This window comes from Rhineura floridana, chromosome 6 (assembly GCF_030035675.1).
Source record: "Rhineura floridana isolate rRhiFlo1 chromosome 6, rRhiFlo1.hap2, whole genome shotgun sequence".
Lineage (NCBI taxonomy): Eukaryota > Metazoa > Chordata > Lepidosauria > Squamata > Rhineuridae > Rhineura > Rhineura floridana.
Window position 1 is genome coordinate 148,148,482 of NC_084485.1, and position 20,483 is coordinate 148,168,964.

General features: G+C 44.3%; 1 protein-coding gene across 5 annotated transcripts in view; it reads right to left on the minus strand.

Moving 5' to 3' along the window:
• The window catches only part of SWT1 (SWT1 RNA endoribonuclease homolog), a 73,120-nt gene that overhangs the window by 27,650 nt on the left and 24,987 nt on the right, over positions 1 to 20,483 (minus strand). For all 5 annotated transcript variants that reach the window (XM_061634039.1, XM_061634036.1, XM_061634038.1 and 2 more), the window contains exons 6-13: positions 17,459 to 17,524; positions 15,573 to 15,702; positions 15,380 to 15,478; positions 10,544 to 10,732; positions 7,141 to 7,234; positions 6,090 to 6,238; positions 4,716 to 4,858; positions 2,028 to 2,166 (exon numbers count right to left, since the gene is read on the minus strand). In XM_061634039.1, coding sequence (XP_061490023.1) covers positions 2,028 to 2,166; positions 4,716 to 4,858; positions 6,090 to 6,238; positions 7,141 to 7,234; positions 10,544 to 10,732; positions 15,380 to 15,478; positions 15,573 to 15,702; positions 17,459 to 17,524 — 1,009 coding nt within the window. The remainder of the gene's footprint in view (positions 1 to 2,027; positions 2,167 to 4,715; positions 4,859 to 6,089; positions 6,239 to 7,140; positions 7,235 to 10,543; positions 10,733 to 15,379; positions 15,479 to 15,572; positions 15,703 to 17,458; positions 17,525 to 20,483) is intronic.

Sequence of the window (20,483 nt, forward strand, 5' to 3'; positions counted from 1 at the left end):
ACAAACATAACACCGTAACTGGAAATTATGATATTTACAAGCCAATGTTAGAAATGCAAGGTGAGCAAAATTTTCACAGGTGGAATTTATATGATTTTTCTGTGTTGCAGAAATGCAGTAACCAAAGGTGCCTCCAGGTTTAACTCTGGAATGCCTACACTACCAGCTTGAACTTAGATTAGGCTGAAAACCTATACACCAGGGGCGGCTAACCTTTTTTAGGTTGATGACTGCAACTGACTCATGGTCAACCCTCCAGAAGGCTACATGTAGAAGTAGGTGGGGCCAGAGTATCAACCGGGAATAACAATTTTTTTTTAAAAAAAAGGATAGTTTTGGGTATCTTGGAGGTCACGAAACTGTATGGCATGACAAAATCACAGCAGGAGACACACAAGGGGTCTTTTTTTTAATAGTTAAATTACTTTGGGGGGCGCAAAAAACTTTTGGTATCACAGTCTCAGTGGGAAATCCATAGGTGCAGAAAAAACTCTTGGGGAGGTGGTATGGTCCCATGGGCTAACCACCCCTACTAAACACACTTACCTCAGAGTAAGTCCCATTGAACATGAATAGACATGTATTATACAGCCATGACAGTGGCTATATACTATAGCCAGCATGGATTTTTCACATTCTGCTATGTTAAATTGAAAATACCCCCATGCCATTCTGCTGCTTCCATAAGCTCATTTCAAAACAAAACCTTACAAAACTGAACTCAGAAACGCTTGCTTAACAACCCTCTACATTTTCAAGGCAATACACAAAATACTAAGAGAGAATCCAGAGTTCAAATCTAAAACAAGAGTAAAACAATCCAGACCCCGGTTGACTTTTTTCTGTAGGTGGTCTCATAATTTGTTGAAATTAATTAAAAATCAGCCATGTTCAGAGTACCTGTAATCCTGTTACTGACCTTGCCCCGCACAATGACCTTCATCTTCTGCAGTTTAAAAGTAAAAAAAAAATGCATAGCTGATTTTTAATTAATTTAAGAAAATTAACATTGGAGTCTTTGATAGCGCACGCATGCTCAGTAAGAACCAGCTGGCAGCGTTCTAAATGTCAGACTCACAGCTGTTTGGCTTGGCTAATCAGGAGGCCACACCAGACATTTATTCCACTTGAAACAGTCATAGCTTCCCCCAAAGGATCCTGGGAAGTGTAGTTTGTGAAGGGTGCTGAGAGGTGTTAGGAGACTCCTATTCCCTTGATGGAGCTGCAGTGGCCAGAGTGGTTTAACAGTCAGCCCTTCTTCCCAGAGAATTCTGAGGATTGTAGCTCTATGAGGGGAATAGAGTGGAACAAATGTCTGGTGTAGATGTGGGCAGGGACAGCTTGGGTTTGGGTGTGAGAATAAAAAGGTGGGGGGAAACCTGAAAAATAATAATACTGTTAACAATGTTTCCCTTTTGTAAAGGAGAGAGGCTTTGCCTCTGCCCAGTGCCCACCCACCCAAGCTACTCCCCTCCCCCACTCCTCCCCTCCCCTCCCCCACTCCTCCCCCTCCCCCACTCCCCCCCAGTCAGTTTCACTTATCCTAAGCATGATTGCACAGGCAGAACTCAATAAGCATGCAAATGATCAAACCTGTCCTCCTCTCCCACTTGCCTATTAGTGAATAAGATTGCACTATTGCATGCTCAGTAAGAACCAACTTCTTACTGAGCATGCAATCTTACCCTTCCTCCCCCCCCCCTCCAGGTCAGTTTCACTTATCCTAAGCATGATTGCACAGGAGTAAATCCCACTGAACTCAATAAGCATGCAAATTATCAAACCTGCCCTCCTCTGCCACTTGCCTGTTAGTGAATAAGATTGCACTCTTACTCTATGGCTTCTGCAAAGGAATCCTAGGACATTTTAGTATTTGGATTGCTAGAAACCTGTAGCCCCATCACAGTTCTGAATGTTTCTTGGAAGAAGCCATGATGATTAAACACATTTCAAGTTTTCAGTATTGACATGTGCTTTGGCTCAGTTTTTGGCTTTGAAATTTCAAGAGTTAACACAAATGTTCTTACCTTTACCAAGATGTTCATATAAAACTTCAACGGTTGAAAGAAAACTTCTTGGTATAACCATTCCAAAAACAGCCACCCAGTGTCTTTTGTAACATTCCAACACCTTTGCTAAAGTCCACGGGGGTTTATGATAGACTACCTAAAAAAGAAAAAAAAGGTTAAATGTTTACATCTCTTCAGGGTAATTCAGTGGTCAGGTTTGCATTTCTTGCAATGCAAATTGTGTCAGACTTGTGGTGTGCGTGCTCTCATTATGCAAGCAGGTGCCATCACTGCTGCATTTGTCTGAGGAGGCAGCAAGCAGACCTGAAGTAGAGCAGTGTTGAGGACAGAGCTGTGCATGTCACATGCCCTACTCTGTACCCCAAAGGTAGCTTGCTGCACTCAGGTCTGGTGGAAGACACTGTCCCCTCAGCAGTGCTGAAGTAAAATTCAACTACCAGTCTGGTCCGCTTTTCCATATGGAATGTTCAGGAGGGGGATGCCATCTTTTCCTTTGCTGCAAATGTTAGGCAGCAAAATGTCTTGAGCCAGCCCTGTACACGTGTCCATTATATACATACGAAAGGATGTAGTTTGACAGCATTTTCCCAAGATTTTTTGGCAATCAGGAGAGTTAGAAACTTAAACAGTGGCTGATTGCCACTGTTACTCAAAATGAGAAAATGTGTTCTATTACCCTTGCAATTTTTTTAAAAAAATTTAAATTCCTTCCTCCACAGAGCATGAACTCAGTACATAAATAAAGGATTAACTATTAAGCTGTGTCCAATCTGCAACACCTGACTTATTTAAAGAGGGCTGCAGAGTCCTCTGCTTCTGGGATATGCTGACCTGTTTGCTGACTGGCACTGACGAGTTTGGGAAGCGAGAAGAGGTTACCTACACCATCTGCCCATCCATCCCCTGGCAACCCTGCTGACCTGGGCATTTCCTCATCCTGGCTGACCTCAGAGTGGAAAAACTGCAGCAAGCTGTTGCCAATTTGCAACATCTGGCCTACAGATTTTTCACCCACTGTCAGTAGTATTTTGATTTGTAGGGTTTTTTCTCCCCCCCCTTCTGTGTTGGGTTGTTTTGCTTCTGTCTTTGTGTTGTTTTACTCTCCCCTTCTCCCCCCCCTCCCAGCCCTTCAGTGCACTGTTTGCTGTTTGTTTTGAAAGGTATGGACGTTAAACTGGTTGGTCTGATTGGTGGTTGGGCAGTGGTGTTTATAGCTCAGGGTGAGAGCCTGAGTGGTTGGAATGATGACATAAAGCAGCTCACTGCCGTTCAGAGTGAGAGTCTCACAGACATAGAGCTGTCCCCCACCCGTAAGGATGGAGTGAATATACCACCGATTTATCTTCACTTCCAAGGCTGTATGAGTGGTTATCTGGTTAGCTGTCTGTGTTGTACAAGGTGATTAGTTGGGATCCTGGAAATGTATGGATTTGATAGTATAATGTTATTTTAAAAGGTTGTGTTTGAATATTAATGTTCTTTACCATACCTGATGGTTGTTGTGTATAACATTTTGAGATTTATTTATTGGTTTTGAGTTCTGTTTTGTATATTGTTTTGACATCTTTGTATTGTATTTGATCCCTTGTTTGCATACTGCTTGAGATTCTTTTGTGTTATATATGATTTTCATATGTTATATTATATACTGATTTTCTTTCCTTTGTGGGTATTGATTCGTATTTTTGTACATGGTTCTTATTCTTTTGTATGGTATAGAACCTTTACATTGTACAATGTCTTGAAATTATGTTTTACTGTACTTGATTTGTTTTGTACCTCACTTTTGAGATTCTTTGAATATAAAGCGAATAAGAAATTTTCTAACTAAATAATTAATAAAGGATACAATCCTATACACACGTACCTGAGAATAAGTCCCATCAAACCCAGTAAATGGTAAATAAGCATTGGATGGGGCTACAAGTTGTTTCTTTTTGTTTTACAAATAAAGTGTTCCAGAGCATAATGCCTTTTGCTCCACCTTGCAAACCATAAGACTAAAATTGATGCTGGCCACTTGATAAGCCATCCCCTTTCACAGAATACTCCATTCCATAACTCACCCCCTTTTCCATTCCTGTCCAACAGACTCAGCATTCTGTGATGGCTAGCTGGTTCAGTTTTCACTGGGCTGTTTTTGAGGTTCCCGCCACAAGTTTTTTTCCTAAAGTTTGTTTTGTACATCTGAAAACCATGGGGTTCTGCTGATACCTCCACTCTTGTGCATGGATGGTGTGAGTTTGGCTACATAAGGATTGGCACTCAGTAAGTTCATCGTTAGTATCATAGGATGGTTAGCTATAACTAAAACTGAAATTAGAGTCATATTCAATGTTACATTAATGTACATTCATATGTGCATGAGTACGAGTCGCGCTCTGCAACACTATAGATGTGTGCCTTTGAAGCAGGGATGGGGAACATTTTGTCTGACAAGCCAGATCAAAAAGTGGTCAGTCCTCTGTGGGCCACATTTGACAGATGGGTTCAATGGAAGACAGTGAGGCTTATGTTAGGCGATACATTTACAAAGACATCTATTCCTGACTGTTTCTTGGCAGCTGTGGCTTTACCTGTCCCACACCTGATGCCATGTAATTTCTGGTGGGTGTGGCCTACCAACAATGGCTGCAGACTGGAGGTTCCTTAGCCTCGTTAAAGCATGTACTAGAAGGTAATCACCTCTCTCCAAAGATCTCCAAAAGCAATATTCATTTCTGTTTCCAGTATAGATGATAAAACTTGTTGCAAGCTTTGTTTTGCGTGAAGAATAATTCTTGAAAGAGTATCAGCAAAATTATCCTCAGCCTTCTTGGATATCATATCTGTTAAGCAAGCACAATGGATCTTAAACTTATTGTTCACCTGAAGCTATAAAAGATCCAAAAATTAACAATTAAGTCCCATTAATAGTCTCTGTTTAAAATTACACTGTGATTTGCTTGTTTCAGAAGTTCTCCCTTTCCTATTTTAGGAATTACTTCTGTTTGTATCAGTTTCCAGAGGAGTAGCCATATTAATGTCTTTCAGCAAAAAACAACAATAGTCTTGTCGCATCTTAAAGATTAACATTTTTTTATGGCATAAGCTTTCATGGACCACAGTCCACTTTATCAAATGTATGAAGTGTTATTCTGAGTTCATTTATTTGCACACCACTCCACAGAGAAAGGTTCAGGTATTTTTAGTTGCAGGTAGTATATTGGCATGCACTGCTGTTATGAAGAAGACAGAACCAGAACTGGGTGGGGTCTCTCCCAGTCAAACCTTAACAATCTGCATTGATTGTCATTGGACCTGACGGTGAGGCAAGGAGGAAGAATCATCCATCTCAGGATAGCCACTGCCACTGAGATAAAACACTCTATTTTCACTTTTCTGGTGCCTGTATTTCAATTGTGCTAGAGGAGTTTAAATGACTTCTACCACTGCAGATTAAGTTGACCCATAGGATTGTGTTGGCACAGCCTGGAGAGCATGTAGAGGGTTACATGGTCCAGCCTATAGTATACAGTGTCTTCTAAAAGACACGGTCTTCTAAAAAGAAGATACCCCAGCTTCCCTGAAGGGTTTAGCCTGAACAATCTTTCATCCAAAATCTACCTGTTGCTGTTTACTCCTCCTTTTAACTGGCCCAGAAAAGGGCTTCCCCACTCCCCACTTTTCTGCAGTTCTGTGGTTGAGAACTTACAGCATGTCCTCTCCTTTAATCTTATAAAAACCTTTAGGAAACACAATGGATGTCAACAAAGTCCAAGTATTTCAATCCTTCATACATCAGCTAGGCTTAGTATGTTTGTTAGAAGATTACTAGGACTATGTAAAATAGTAAAGATTATTGGAAAATGTCATCATATAAATCAGGTTCTCAGAGAGTGTAAAATGTTTTGCAAATTAATATTTGTCAGCTTTAGTCTGCAATACACAGCTTCCCTGAAAGTAAGCTCTGCTGAATTCAGTGGGGCTTACTTCTGAGTAGATATGATGTACAAGACTGCACTGTTATTTAGCTTCTGTGGCCACTACAGTAACCCAAACACACCAAGAAAAACAAACCTTTTTCTGATTGTGACTGGCCACTGGAAACATCTTGGCTTAAAATTACAGTATTTATAGTCAGCTTCTGGAGTGCAATAACCAACTCTGTTTTACTAAATGCCTTTACTTCACTCACCAGGGCTTTGTTGCACAAGTTTTTATCATCCCTGTGAAAAGAAATTTGCTTTTATTTTGAATTCCTAAAGTGGAAAGTTGGACAGGATTATTGCGCTTTCCCCTGTGGCAAAAGAGAGTCTATGTCTGATGCAGTTCATTTATCTATGTCTGTTTGGGGCCATTTTAAAATCAAACCTCCACAAAACTAACATGAGCTATTGTTTGTTGTCATATAGTTAGCAAAAATCTGTTATCAAAGATAACTCTATTACACCCAATTGGAGAGACATTGCTTTCCAGACAGAGCTCACCTATTTGTTCAGATTCCACAGAATTGATGTATGAGCAACCGAAACATATAGCTCTTTTCTAAATACATTTAATTTGTGTGGTTTGACTACTGCCCTCATTCCTTCATAGTTAAGTTACATATAGTTTGCTCTTTGAAAATACAAATGTTTGCACAATCCCTTCTAAAAACAGAGGACAGTATCCAATTAACATGTCCCATCAGCACAAGCATTTCCACTCGTGCAATAGAATTTCATACACACACACACATGCCCTGCACCCTTCCCAAACCTGTTCCAGAGGATAGGAGGAACCCTGTAGAACAGATTTAAGGGGAGGAGGGAGGTAGTTCCCATTGTACAAGCAGAAGCCCTTGTGCTGACAGGACCATGACTTAGCACTACTTTGGATGCAACCCAGACTGCCAACTTCTTGGGTTGGTGTTATGAAAAGAGCTGTTTTCAGTTTAGCAGAGAATACAAAATTCAATGTACAGACAGAAGAATCAAGGCCTTGAGGTCCTCCCTAAAGACAGAAGTTTACATAATCACAAACGTTTTTTAAAAAGACATGTAGCTGGGAAGATTTTTCCTACATTCTTTGTTTTTAAAACTGAAGTGTGATGGTTGTGGATTTAGCTCTGTATTTGTACAGAACTTACGTCAACAGTACAACTTCTGCTTGAGGAAAGAGGTTCTGGTACTGCAGGCAGCATTGTAACACACGATCATCATTGTTCTCAACACAGAAACCATCTGTAAATTTAGGAGAAGCAAGTCAGCATATCATGTTATAAAATAACTGCATGTTGAACAATGGCATTTACAGACAATTGTTCATGCAGATAAGGAAGACACCTGGCAGCTTAAAAGTTCACAGCTGTCACTTGTTTGCTTTCTAAGCAGAGGCAATATATTTTTACAGCCAGCATGGATTTTTCACATTCTGCAATGTTAAACTGAGAATACCACCCATGCCATTTTGATGCTTCCCATAAGCTCATTTCAAAACAAAACCTTACAAAACTTATAGTCCTGAACTCAGAAACACTTGCTTAACAACCCTCTCAATTTTCATGGCGATACACAAAACAGTCAGAGAGAATAGAGTTCAAGGTCTAAAAACAGAGGGAGGGGGGAACCCAGAACTCTTTTGGACTTTTTTCTGTCAGTTCTCATAATCACTGACCTTCATCTTCTGTAGTTTAAAAGTTCAAAACATGCCTGGCTGATTTTTAATTAATTTATTAAATTTTGCATTGAACTGAATGATAGTGTCGGGCATGCTCAGTAAGAACCAACTGTGTTCTAAAAGTGTTCTAAAAGCCAGACTCACAACTGCTTGGCTTGGCTAATGAGGGGGCCACACCCACACTAGACTTTGATTTCACTTGAGACAGTCATGCCTTCCCCCAAAGAATCCTGGGAAGTGTAGTTTGTGAAGGGTGCTGAGAGGAGACTCCTATTCCACTTACACAGCTCCAGTGGCCAGACTGGTTTAACAGTCAGCCACTCTGACTGAAGCTCTGTGAGGGGAACAGGGTGTCTGTCATCTAGCAACTCTCAGCACCCTTCACTAAATACACTTCCCAGGATTCTTTGAGAGAAGCCATGACTGTCCAAAGTGAAATAAAGGCCTTGTGACGATGTGGCCAGGGACAGCTTTGGTGGGAGGCTACATGTGCCTGCTGTAGAATAAAAAGGTGGGAGAAACCCTGAAAAGCAATTATACTGTTCACAATGTTTTCCTTTTGGAAAAGGGGCTTCCCCTCTGCCCAGTACCCACCCACCCAATCTCTTCCCTTCCCCCTCCTCCTACCCTCCCTGCCCCTCCCCCAGGTCAGTGTTGGACTACGACCTGGGAGACCAGGGTTCGAATCCCCACACTGCCATGAAGCTGACTGGGTGACCTTGGGCCAGTCACTGCCTCTCAGCCTCAGAGGAAGGCAATGGTAAACCACCTCTGAATACCGCTTACCATAAAAACCCTATTCACAGGGTCGCCGTAACTTGGGATCGACTTGAAGGCAGTCCATTTCCACTTTCAAACATGTTTGCATAGAAATAAATCCCATTGAACTCAAAAAGTATGCAAATAATCAAACCCACCCTCCTATCCCCTCCCTCTTGCCCCACCGTCCCTATCCCCATCCCCTTCAAATCCCCTCTTTCCCCTTCCTCCTCCCTCCCCTTCCTCCTCCCCATGGTCAGTTTTACCTATCTTAAGCATGATTGCACGGGAGTAAACACCACTGAACTCTATAAGCATGCAAATGATCAAACATGCCCTCCCCTCCCTCTTCCTTTGCCCCCCTACAATACGCTCTTTCTCCTTCCCCCTCCCCCTCTGTCAGTTTTACCTATTCTAACCATGATTGCATAGGAGTAAATCCCATTGAATTCAATAAGCATGCAAATGATCAGACCTGCCTTTCCCCTCTCCTCTCCCTTCCTTCTCCCCTCCCCTCTTCCGTCTTCCTCCTCCCCTGTCCACTCCAGCCCTCCCTCCCTCCCCACCATGGTCAGTTTTACCTATCCTAACCATGATTGCATAGGAGTAAATCCTACTGAACTCAATAAGCATGCAAATGATCAGAACTGCCTTTCCCCTCCTTCCCCTTCCTCTACCCCTCTCCGCTTCCTTCTTCCTCCTCCCCTGCCCACTCCAGCCCTCCCTCCCTCCCCCACAGTCAGTTTTACCTATCCTAAGCATGATTGCACGGGAGTAAATCCCACTGAACTGAATAAAAATGCAAATGATCAAACCTGTCCTTCTCCTCCCCCTCCTGCCTGCTCCCCTCCCCCTCCCCCTCCTTCCCTCTGCCCTTCCTCCCCTCCCCATCCCCTGTGGTCAGTTTCATCTATCCTAAGCATGATTGCAGGGAGTAAATCCCACTGAACTCAATAAGCATGCAAATGATCAATCCATTCTCAGCAAACTTGCACAGGATCCCATTTCTTACCTCCCAGATTAAAAAGCAGAGAAATTCACTCATAGGCAAAAACCTTGTGGCTTAAGAACATACCTATAGCCCAAAGATATTTCTATCAAATTTTCAAAAGTAGGGAAATTGGGCAGCTATAGTGAATGCACCAGGGGAGCAGGAGACCTGACCTCTTCTCTGAGATATTGTATTGCCCTACAAATTTGGCAAAATAGGTTTTTGCCTATCAGCGAATTAACTTGCTCTAGAAATGAGGGATGTGTTCAAACACTATTCATCCTTGGGTTCTCTCCCACAGGATTAGGCAGATCCTATCCAGCTAATTATGCTTTGGCTGCACCTTCCCTGGGGGACCCTCCAGAGCAAATGTTTGGGGTGCGTGGGAGGAAGAGAAGTCCTGTTGCACCACATGGACTTATACACATGGATACAAAACCTTTATTTTGTCATTCAGAAACATGAAAAGGTAGAAATATCCCCCCCCCCGAGTAACAGTACTTTCTTCCCTTCCTCCATGAAACAATTATTTGGATTCTTCCATTTTGGTTTTTTAAAGTCACATGGTAACCACAAATAGAGTTCATTAATGAGTGATATCTAAAAATGGCTGTTACCCAAAGACGTACAGCTGAAAAAGGCACGAGTGTACATTGGTTTCTTTGAAGTTTTCACTGTAGCTGTTCCATCCAAGATGCAATTTTAAAAACTGTGTTGTTTCCTTAGTTATTGGAGCTGCTACAGTAATAAAACCCCCACACACACCCCTCTGGTAGTGTATGAATCTTAACATGTGCACAAAAATCCTACTGAAACAATGTACCACTTTACTAACACAAGGCAAAAGCTTTCACAAATCCAAATGTAAAGAGACCTGGAGGATTCATGCAAACTGCATGGCCATCTTAACTCTTAGCAAGTAGGCAATTTCACTATGTAACAGAGAAGGCCATCCTAAATATTTTCATTCCCCGCTAGAGTTCCAAGGAAATGTACTTACCATTGCTGCCAAAATGTTTCAGAGGTGTAGGATTGGCACAGGAATTAAATTATAAATATTTTCAGTTCTCTAAAAGGCTACAGAATGATTTCTACTAGAACCTACCGCTCTGTTACAACTTACGTGTTTGCTGAGAAGCAAGTTGCATGGATTGTCCCCGCAACTTTGGATCTTGGTTTTTCAGGCAAGTATAGATGAAGTGAACTGCAGGGATCGCTTTTTGACTAACATTTGCCAATATTTTCCCTCTTTTTAAATTATCCAGTTCTTGCAAAACCACCCAGGGAATTACAAGCACAAATCTGCCAATTCCTAAACAGGAGAAAAACAGTATATGTGTAATAAACTTACTGTAGTTATTCAAAGTACTGTATAGCTTTTAATTGCATTTTAAAAAATTAATGCAGCTCACTATTGGATATTCTGCCAGAGGATCTGTATAGCGTGATCACATTAAGCAGAATTAATACATATATAGCTCATAGCTATATAACATAACAAAAGGTAATGTTGGATTCTAAATTTCAAGATGGCGACTGAGGCGGATGCTCAGCAGGGAGCTCCGCGTTTTATCTTTTAAAATATTTAATACCATCAAATACCATCATTCCATCTGCCTGCCTGCATGTCTGTCAACTACGGGTTGGTTGCTGCTGTGTACCTGGGATGCCTGGGGCTGCTGTCGCCTGTTGCTGTCGTTGTGGACCGCTGCTGCCTTGTTGCTCCTCGGGGTGCCGTTGTTGTGGCTGGGTCGTTCTCTCCGTTGCCTGTCTGCCGCTATGGACTCTGTCATCGCCCGTCATTGCAGCTGGTGTTGTTGCCGCCGCTGGCCCATTCGTTTTTGTCGCTGCAGGCTGTGTCACCGGGATATCATCATTGCGGCTTGTGCTGCCGCCACCGTCGCTCCCCACCGCTGCGGGCCGTTGGAATTCTGTCGTGGCGGCCAGGCCTGCTGGTCTGAGCCGCTGCTCGCCCGGCCGTGGGCCGCGGGGAGCGCCGGCCTGCCGTCAGTGGTGTGAGCGCTGACGAGCCGGATGGGATCGGCGCGTTGCGTGCGGAGCTCGGGGCCTCGCGGCGAGCCTGGCCTCTGTGATGGTGAGAGCATCGCGAAAAGGGTCCAGGCTCACGGCGCAGAGGACGTCGCGTGGAGCGGCACGGGAGACGGAGAGAGACTCGGCTGGGGCGTGGAGGACACCGCGTGGAGTGACGTTGGAGGAGCGAGACGGCCGGGGTGTGGAGAACGGCGTGGATGCCCGAGTGAACGCCCAGGGGCCGTGTAGCAGCCCATTGGTGGTGAGAGCACTGACGAGGCTGGTTGGGCTCTGGGCGCGATTTGGGACGGCCCGGTGTGGAGTGGTGACGGCGAGAGAGCGTCACACGGAACGGTTCTATCATAGACATCCTAGCCTGGCGGTGGTGAGAGCACCGCAGGAGAAGGCCAGGTTGTCGTTGTGGTCCGGCTGGCGGCGACGGCGGATGCAGGAGAACGTTATGAGGGACACTTTCCAGCACCGTTGACAATATCTCCTGTAGACAAGGCTTGTTATGGAGGAGGGCTTTTAATGTTGTTGTTATTGTTGTTTGGTTGTATTTAATTTGTTGTTGTTTGTTGGTTGGTTGTTGTGTGAATGAGATTGAGTGGATGTGTGTGAGTATTTGTGTTGTGTGTTGTTTTTAGTGTTTTGTTGTGTTAGATCTATTTTAAGATGTGCCTGGGAGAACATACTCTGGCCTTAACAAGGGGATTTTCGGGGGGCCCAATTAACGTAGTGACGGGAAATGGGAGGTACGGTGTTGGGAGGAGAACGTGCCAGGTAAGGGGAACTCGTCCCAGACAAGTTGTGTCTGTGCCTTGTTCCGGTTCTCCTCATATCCACAGGACTGTTGGTTGTACTGTCAGCCAGCTCTCAGATCTCCAGGTGCTGCTTTTAAATGCCAGGTCGGTCGCTAATAAAACCCCCCTTATACACGATTTGATCGTGGAGAAAGGTGCCGATCTTGCGTGTATTACCGAGACCTGGGTGGGTGAGCAGGGAGGAGTTGCTCTTTCCCAGCTCTGCCCACCTGAGTATTCGGTGCAGCACTGTGGTAGATCTGAGGGCCGGGGAGGTGGGGTTGCTGTGGTCTATAGGAGTTCTTTCTCTCTCACCAAGCACCCTGTCCAGATGGCGACTGGTTTGGAGTGTCTTCATCTTGTGCTGGGCCAAGGAGACAGACTGGGAATACTGTTGGTGTGCCGCCCACCTTGCTGCCCAACGGCTTCCCTAGCTGAGCTGACAGAGATAGTCTCGGAGGTATTGTTGAGGTCCCCCAGACTCGTGGTACTGGGGGATTTCAACTTCCATGCCGAGGCTGTCTTGTTCGGGGCGGCTCAGGACTTCATGGCCTCCATGACAACCATGAGGCTGTCTCAAATTGTTACTGGCCCGACACATGTATCAGGACATACTCTTGATTTGATCTTCGCCACTGGTCATGGAGATGGTGATCTGAGGGTGGGGTATTTTTCATCTACTCCATTGTCATGGACAGATCATCGCTTGCTGAGTTTTAGACTCACGACAGCCCTTTCCCTCTGCAGAGGTGGGGGACCTATTAAGTTGGTCCGCTCCCGGAGGCTTATGGATCCTGTAGCTTTCCAGAGGGCTCTGGGAGTTTTTCCAGCTGATAGCACTGGCGCTCCTGTCGAGGCCATGGTTGACCTGTGGAATACGGAGATGACCCGGGCCACTGACATGATCGCTCCCGCGTGCCCCCTTCGGTGCAGAACTCATACAGCACCGTGGTATACCCCGGAGCTGAGAGTGATGAAGCAAGAGAGAAGGAGGCTAGAGTGCAGGTGAAGGCGAACTCCTGACGGATGTAATCATTCCTTGCTTCCACTAAGTTGTACATAAAAGCGGTTAGGGCGGCGAAAAAGTCTTATTTTGTTACCACCATTAGATCATCTCTTTGCCGCCCAGCGGAGCTTTTTAGGGTGGTACGAGGGCTTCTACATTCTGGCCCTCATGATACTAAAGAAACATCGGAAGCCCGCTGCAACGAATTTGCGGAGCACTTCCAGGACAAGATTGCATGAATCCGTCGGGACTTAGACTCTGATGTTATGACAGATGAATCCATTGAAGTGTCCAGAGCGCGGCCTTGTCCTGTATTATTGGATGAATTTCAGTTGGTGCAGCTCGAGGAAGTGGACAAGGTGCTTGGAATGGTGCGGGCGACCACGTCTGCTCTGGACCCCTGCCCATCTTGGCTGGTGAAGAATGGCAAGGCTATAACCACCGGCTGGGCCAAAGAGGTAATAAATGCCTCGAGAGAGGGAGTAGTCCCTGGCAGTCTCAAGGAGGCAGTAGTAAGACCTCTTTTAAAGAAACCTTATTTGGACCCAGATGTTTTGAACAACTATAGACCGGTGGCGAATGTCCCTTTTTTGGGCAAGGTTTTGGAGCGGGTGGTCGCTGGCCAGCTCCAGGCGCTTTTGGATGAAACCGATTATCTGGATCCGTTTCAATCCGGTTTTACGTCCGGTTTTGGCACAGAAACAGCCTTGGTCGCCCTGTATGATGACCTTTGTCGGGAGAGGGACAGGGGGAGTGTGACTCTGTTGATTCTCCTTGATCTCTCAGCGGCGTTTGATACCATCGACCATGGTATCCTTCTGGGGAGGCTCGCGGAGTTGGGAGTTGGTGGCACTGCTTGGCAGTGGCTCTGCTCCTACTTAGCGGATCATCACCAGAAGGTAGTGCTTGGGAAACATTGCTCGACACCCTGGACTCTCCATTGTGGAGTCCCTCAGGGGTCGGTTTTGTCCCCCATGCTCTTTAACATCTACATGCAGCCTCTGGGTGCGGTGATCAGGAGTTTTGGAGTGCGTTGCCATCAGTACACTGATGACACGCAGCTCTACTTCTCCTTTTCACCTTCTTCAGGTGAGGCTGTTGATGTCCTGAACCGTTGCCTGACCGCGATAATGGACTGGATGAGAGCTAATAAACTGAAACTCAATCCAGACAAGACTGAGACACTGTTGGTGAGCTCTTTCCCTGCCCAGATGGTGGATGTTCATCCTGTTCTAGATGGGGTTACACTCCCCTTGAAGGAACAGGTTCGTAGTTTGGGGGTCCTTTTTGACCCTTCCTTGTCGCTTGAGGCTCAAGTGGCCTCGGTGGCATGGAATGCGTTTTACCATCTTCGCTTAGTAGCCCAACTACGCCCCTATCTGGACAGTGATGATCTCGCCTCAGTTGTTCACGCTCTGGTAACTTCTAGACTGGATTACTGTAATGCGCTTTACATAGGGCTGCCCTTGAAGACTGTTCGGAAACTTCAGCTAGTGCAAAATGCGGCAGCCAGGTTGTTGACGAGGACCAATCGGTCCGCGCATATAACACCTGTCCTGGCTCGCTTGCACTGGCTACCTATTTGTTTCCGAGCCAGATTCAAGGTGCTGGTTTTGACCTATAAAGCCTTACATGGTGTGGGACCGCAATACCTTGTGGAACGCCTCTCCCGCTATGAACCTACCCGTTCACTTTGTTCAGTATCTAAGGCCCTCCTCTGGGTACCAACTCACCAGGATGCCCGGAGGATTGTTACTAGATCTAGGGCCTTTTCTGTGGTGGCCCCCGAATTGTGGAACAGCTTACCTGAGGAGATACACCTGGCGCCTACGGTACTTTCTTTTAGGCACCAGGTTAAGACCTGGCTATACTCCCAGGCATTTTAATGTTCAATGTTTTATGCTTAATGTTTTAGTTTAATTTTGTTGTTATTTGTTACTGATTTTATCCTAATATTGTATTTTAATCTTGTTTTGTACACCGCCCAGAGAGCTATTAGCTATGGGCGGTTTAGAAATGAAATAAATAAAATAAATAAATAGCGAAACAGCAGCATTTGGGCAAGATAAAATTTGATCCATATCTTCCAGACTTACTATACAGCTAAATCCACACATACCTGGGACATCTCTATTCTTCAAAGATTTGATGAATTCTAGATGGCTGATCATTATATTAGTGTCAATCACAATCAAGCTATTCAGGCCAGACAGAGTTTCTGTTTACAAAAGAAGAAACACAGTGAGAGCACTTATTCCCTGCTGCTTACTGTTCTGTTATGAAGAAATCAGAAAATATGCCGATAAACTTACTAGCAGACATATTTGATTCATCATCTGGAAGATCTATCTCCATGCTGGTCAGCTCTCCACAGGTCTGAACCACAGGCAAAGCCATCTTTTTGTCAATGCGAGCAGCATGCAATTCTTCTACAATCTGCATCTATGAAAATAGCAACATAAAGGTGAAATCAAGGCTGGTACTAGTTCACATTAATGGGCATCAGCCAAGGATCACACCCCACTCCCAGACCTCCTGGCTCTGCTGCTCCTTCTCTTCTCTATCCAGGGTTCAAGCCAGTCAGCCATGTCCTCTTACACATTCCATGGCCACTGAGCTGTTTCCCTCCCTTATGTACCATGGCCCAAGCCTGCATTGTTGTGCATGGATGGTGCTATTTTGGCTACATAAGGATCCACACTTGGAGAATGCTATCAGTATACATCAGGGATGGAAAACCTGAGGCCCAAATGTAGCCCTCTATGCTACTCTGTCTCACCATTGGGACATCCCTTCTTGTGCACAGGTTTCTCCAGCCACAGCTTTTCTCTTCAGACCACTTCCCTCACCAGCCCTGCTTTGCTCCCTGCCTGCCTGGAATCTGTCCTTGAACTCTGATAGTATCCTTGACGGAGAATATAGATGGATGTATAAGTGTCTATAGAAACTAGACTACTGTACAAAGACAAAATCCTATTTGTGGTTCCACCTGCTTTTGCCTCTGGCTTTGCCCACCACTGGCATTTAGTCCCTGGAAGGCCACCCAGAAGGGAATGTGAGCCTCTGGCTGAAAAGGGTTCTCCATTTCTGGTATACAGGATGAGCCTCCTTATGCCTCTCAATAACTTACAGAACGATTAGGAATGGAAAAGCCAAGATGTGGCAAGTGTGATTCAAGCACTGCAGTTAGGGGATGCTGATCTGTACCTGATAATGAAGTTATAGTGCCTAATGAACCGGTGCCTGGCTGCGACAATGGACTGGATGAGGGCTAATAAACTGAGGCTCAATCCAGACAAGACTGAGATGCTGCTAGTGGGTGGTTCTTCTGACCGGATGGTGGATGTCCAACCTGTCCTGGATGGGGTTGCACTCCCCCTGAAGGAGCAGGTTTGTAGCTTGGGGGTTCTCCTAGAACCATCTCTGTCACTTGAGGCTCAGGTAGACTCGGTGGCACGGAGTCCCTTCTACCAACTTTGGTTGGTGGCCCAACTACGTCCCTATCTGGACAGGGATAATCTGGCTTCAGTTGTCCATGCTCTGGTAACCTGCAAATTAGATTACTGCAATGCGCTCTACATGGGGCTGCCTTTGAAGACAGTTTGGAAACTGCAGCTTGTGCAAAATGCAGCAGCCAGATTGGTAACAGGGACCAGACAGTCCGAACATATAAAACCAATTCTGGACCGCTTGCATTAGCTGCCTGTATGTTTCTGAGCTCGATTCAAGGTGCTGGTTTTGACCTATAAAGCCTTACATGGCTTGGGACCACAATACCTGATGGAACGCCTCTTCCGACACGAACCGACCCGTATACTACGTTCATGATCAAAGGCCCTCCTCCAGGTGCCTACTCCGAGGGAAGCTGGGAGGATGGCAACAAGGGAGAGGGCCTTCTCAGTGGTGGCCCCCAAATTATGGAATGATTTGTTTGACGAGGTGCGCCTGGCGCCAACACTGTTATCCTTTCGGCGCCAGGTAAAGACTTTCCTCTTCTCCCAGGCATTTTAGCATGTGTTTTAAATTGTTTTAAATTTTTTAATTGTGTTTTAAATTGTTTTTAAAAGATGCGTTTTAAATTTGTATATTTGTTTTAATGCTTGTAGTTACTGTAAACCGCCCAGAGAGCTTCGGCTATGGGGCGGTATATAAGTACAATAAATAAATAAATAAATAAATAAAATATAGAACCACTAACCTTTTGGTCTTCATCAGTACTTTGAATAGCTTCACCAGAAGAAAAGTGACATGAGGCATCAGAGCTCTGTAAAAAAAAAAATCACTACAAATATTTGTGTCATATCAAAAGTGTTGTGCTAAAGAAAAATGTTCTGAGTACTTACAATTTGCAGGGTTGGAATTTTAGTGGGAGATGCAATTTCAAGAGAGGAGGAGAAGTGAAATAAAGTGCAAGAAAGCCATACGCTTAAAGGGGCTTCTGGTGTATGTCTGTGTATGCACATGTATATGTACACAAATACACATACACACGTGCATGGACAAACACACACAGTTTCTAGAGAACACAGAAAATGCTGAACAAAATTTCATGAGACTCTCAAGAAATGTCTACCAACGGAACTCCCTAAAAATGTTGAGGAACACTGGATTAAACTGAAGACATCCATTATTGCAGCATGTGAACAAACTATTGGATACCAAACGAAGAAACATCAGGATTGGTTTGATGAGAATGATAGTGAGATTGAACATATCATCGACAAGAAAAAGAAAGCCTTCCAGATATGGCAGAGAGACATTAACTGTGCTGCTAAGAAAAAAATCTATGCCACTGCAAAGGCTGAGGTCCAAAGAAGAACTAGAGAACTTAAGAAAGCCTGGTGGATAAAGAAAGTTCAAGAAATGCAGCACTTTGCAGATGCTCACAATGCATGGGGCTTTTTTAATGCCACAAAGGCCATCTATGGACAAACCAATTACGGTATAAATCCCTTATGTTCAATGGATGGTAGCAAACTTCTTAAGGATAAAGAGTCTATTGCACTGCGCTGGAAAGAGCATTACCACAACCTCCTTAATTGTAACTCTATCATGGCTGATGAGGTCTTCTCACAAATTCCACAAGAACAAACTAGAGACGAGCTTGCAGTATCCCCTAATTTGGATGATGTCAGTAAAGCCATCAATGAAATGAAGAACAATAAAACTAGTGGACCTGATGGGATTCCTGCTGAAGTCTTTAAAGAAGGTGGGCCTGAATTTACACAACTTCATAAGCTCATCAAAAAAATCTGGATGAGGGAGAAGATCCCGGAAGACTTTAGGGACGCCATAATTATCACCCTTTTTAAGAAGAGTGATAGAACAGATTGCGGGAACTATCGAGGTATCTTTTTTCTTGCTACTGCAAGTAAAATCCTTGCAAGGATCCTCACAAATTGCCTCCTGCTGATCTCAGAGGGTGTCCTCCCCAAATCTCAAAATAGTTTCCGCCCTTCCATGGGGACAGTGGACATGATCTTCACTGCACGACAGCTTCAAGAAAAATGCCGGGAGCCTTTGAAAAATTTGAATAAAAATTATTAAAAAAAAAAAAAGAAAAATGCCGGGAGCAGAACTGACCTTTATATATGGCGTTTATTGATCTGTCTAAGGCCTTTGACACTGTGAATCGAACCGTTCTCTGGACCATCCTTCTGAAAACCAGATGCCCTAATCACTTTGTGAATATTTTGTGACTCCTCCATGACAACACAACAGCAACAATTTTGGACAACAATGGCTTTCAGAGCAATCCATTCAGAGTCGTTTCAGGCGTAAAACAGGGATGTGTCATTGCTCCTATCTTATTTGCTATCTCATTGCTATGATTCTACACCTTATTGGGGGGAAACTTCCTACTGGTGTGGACATCGTATATTGAACAGATGCAAAGCTTTTTAATCTCAGTAGGCTGAAAGCAAAAAGTAAGGTAATGTCAACCTCTGTCGTAGAACTTCAATATGCCGATGATAATGTAGTCTCTGCACATTTAGAGAAAGATCTTCAAACTATCCTAAATGTCTTTGCAGAAGCATATGGAAAGCTTGGGCTCTCACTTAATATTTAAAAAACCAAAGTGCTTCATCAATAGATGCAAACTAGTCCCTCTGTAGCACCATCAATCCAGCTTAATGGTGTGACACTGGAGAACATTGATCACTTCCCCTATCTCAGCAGCCATCTCTCTGTAAAAGCTGACATCGATGCTGAAATTCAACATCATCTGAGCTCTTCGAGTGCCGCATTCTCCCAAATGAAGCGTAGAATGTTCGAGGATTAGGATATTTGCAGGGAGACCAAAATGTTTATTTACAAAGCCATTGTACTACCGACCTTACTGTATGCCTGTGAAACATGGACCGTTTATAAACGCCACTCCCAACTTCTTGAAAAATTCCACCAACGCTGCCTCCGGAATATTCTGCAAATTACTTGGGAAGACAGACGGACTAATGTTAGCATTGTGGAAGAAGCAAAGACTACCAGTGTTGAAACAATGATCCTTCAACATCAACTTTGCTGGACCGGCCATGTTGTTCAAATGCCTAATCACCGTCTTCCAAAGCAGCTACTTTACTCCCAACTTAAGGATAGAAAATGGAACATCGGTGGACAGCAAAAGAGGTTTAAAGATGCTCTTAAAGCGAATCTAAAAAAATGTAACATGAACATCAACAACTGGGAAGTCTTGGCCCATAAATGTCCCAAATGGAGGTTGGCTATTATCAAAGGTGCTGTGGACTTTGAAGAAGCATGAATACAGGGCGAACCCTTAAAAAACAGGTACCCTACTTGGAGGTACAACTGCTTGATCCAGCATTGTCAGAATGTATTTTACCAACTATCACCAGTTTTCTAGCTGTGACCATTGTTGGATAGGCCAGTCGTGGTGATTCAAGTTCTGGTAACTTTCCAGCTGGATTGCTATAATGCGTTATGAACTCATGCAGCTATGGAGATTACAAACAGTGTTGGTATCAGCCTCATGCTTCCTTGGTTTTATGGCATTAGTTTCCATTGGAACAATCACAAGAATTTGATCATTTGCAAACCTGACAGCTGGATCATCACAGCTGGATGGTCTGCAGGCTGAAACTGAGACTGGCAGGACTCTGGGCCAGACTGTCAACAAACAATAATCAAGTCCAGTGTGGCAACAGAGGCAGGTGGCACAAAATACAGCTGATGGTACACAACCATACCCAATCAAATTTACAGTC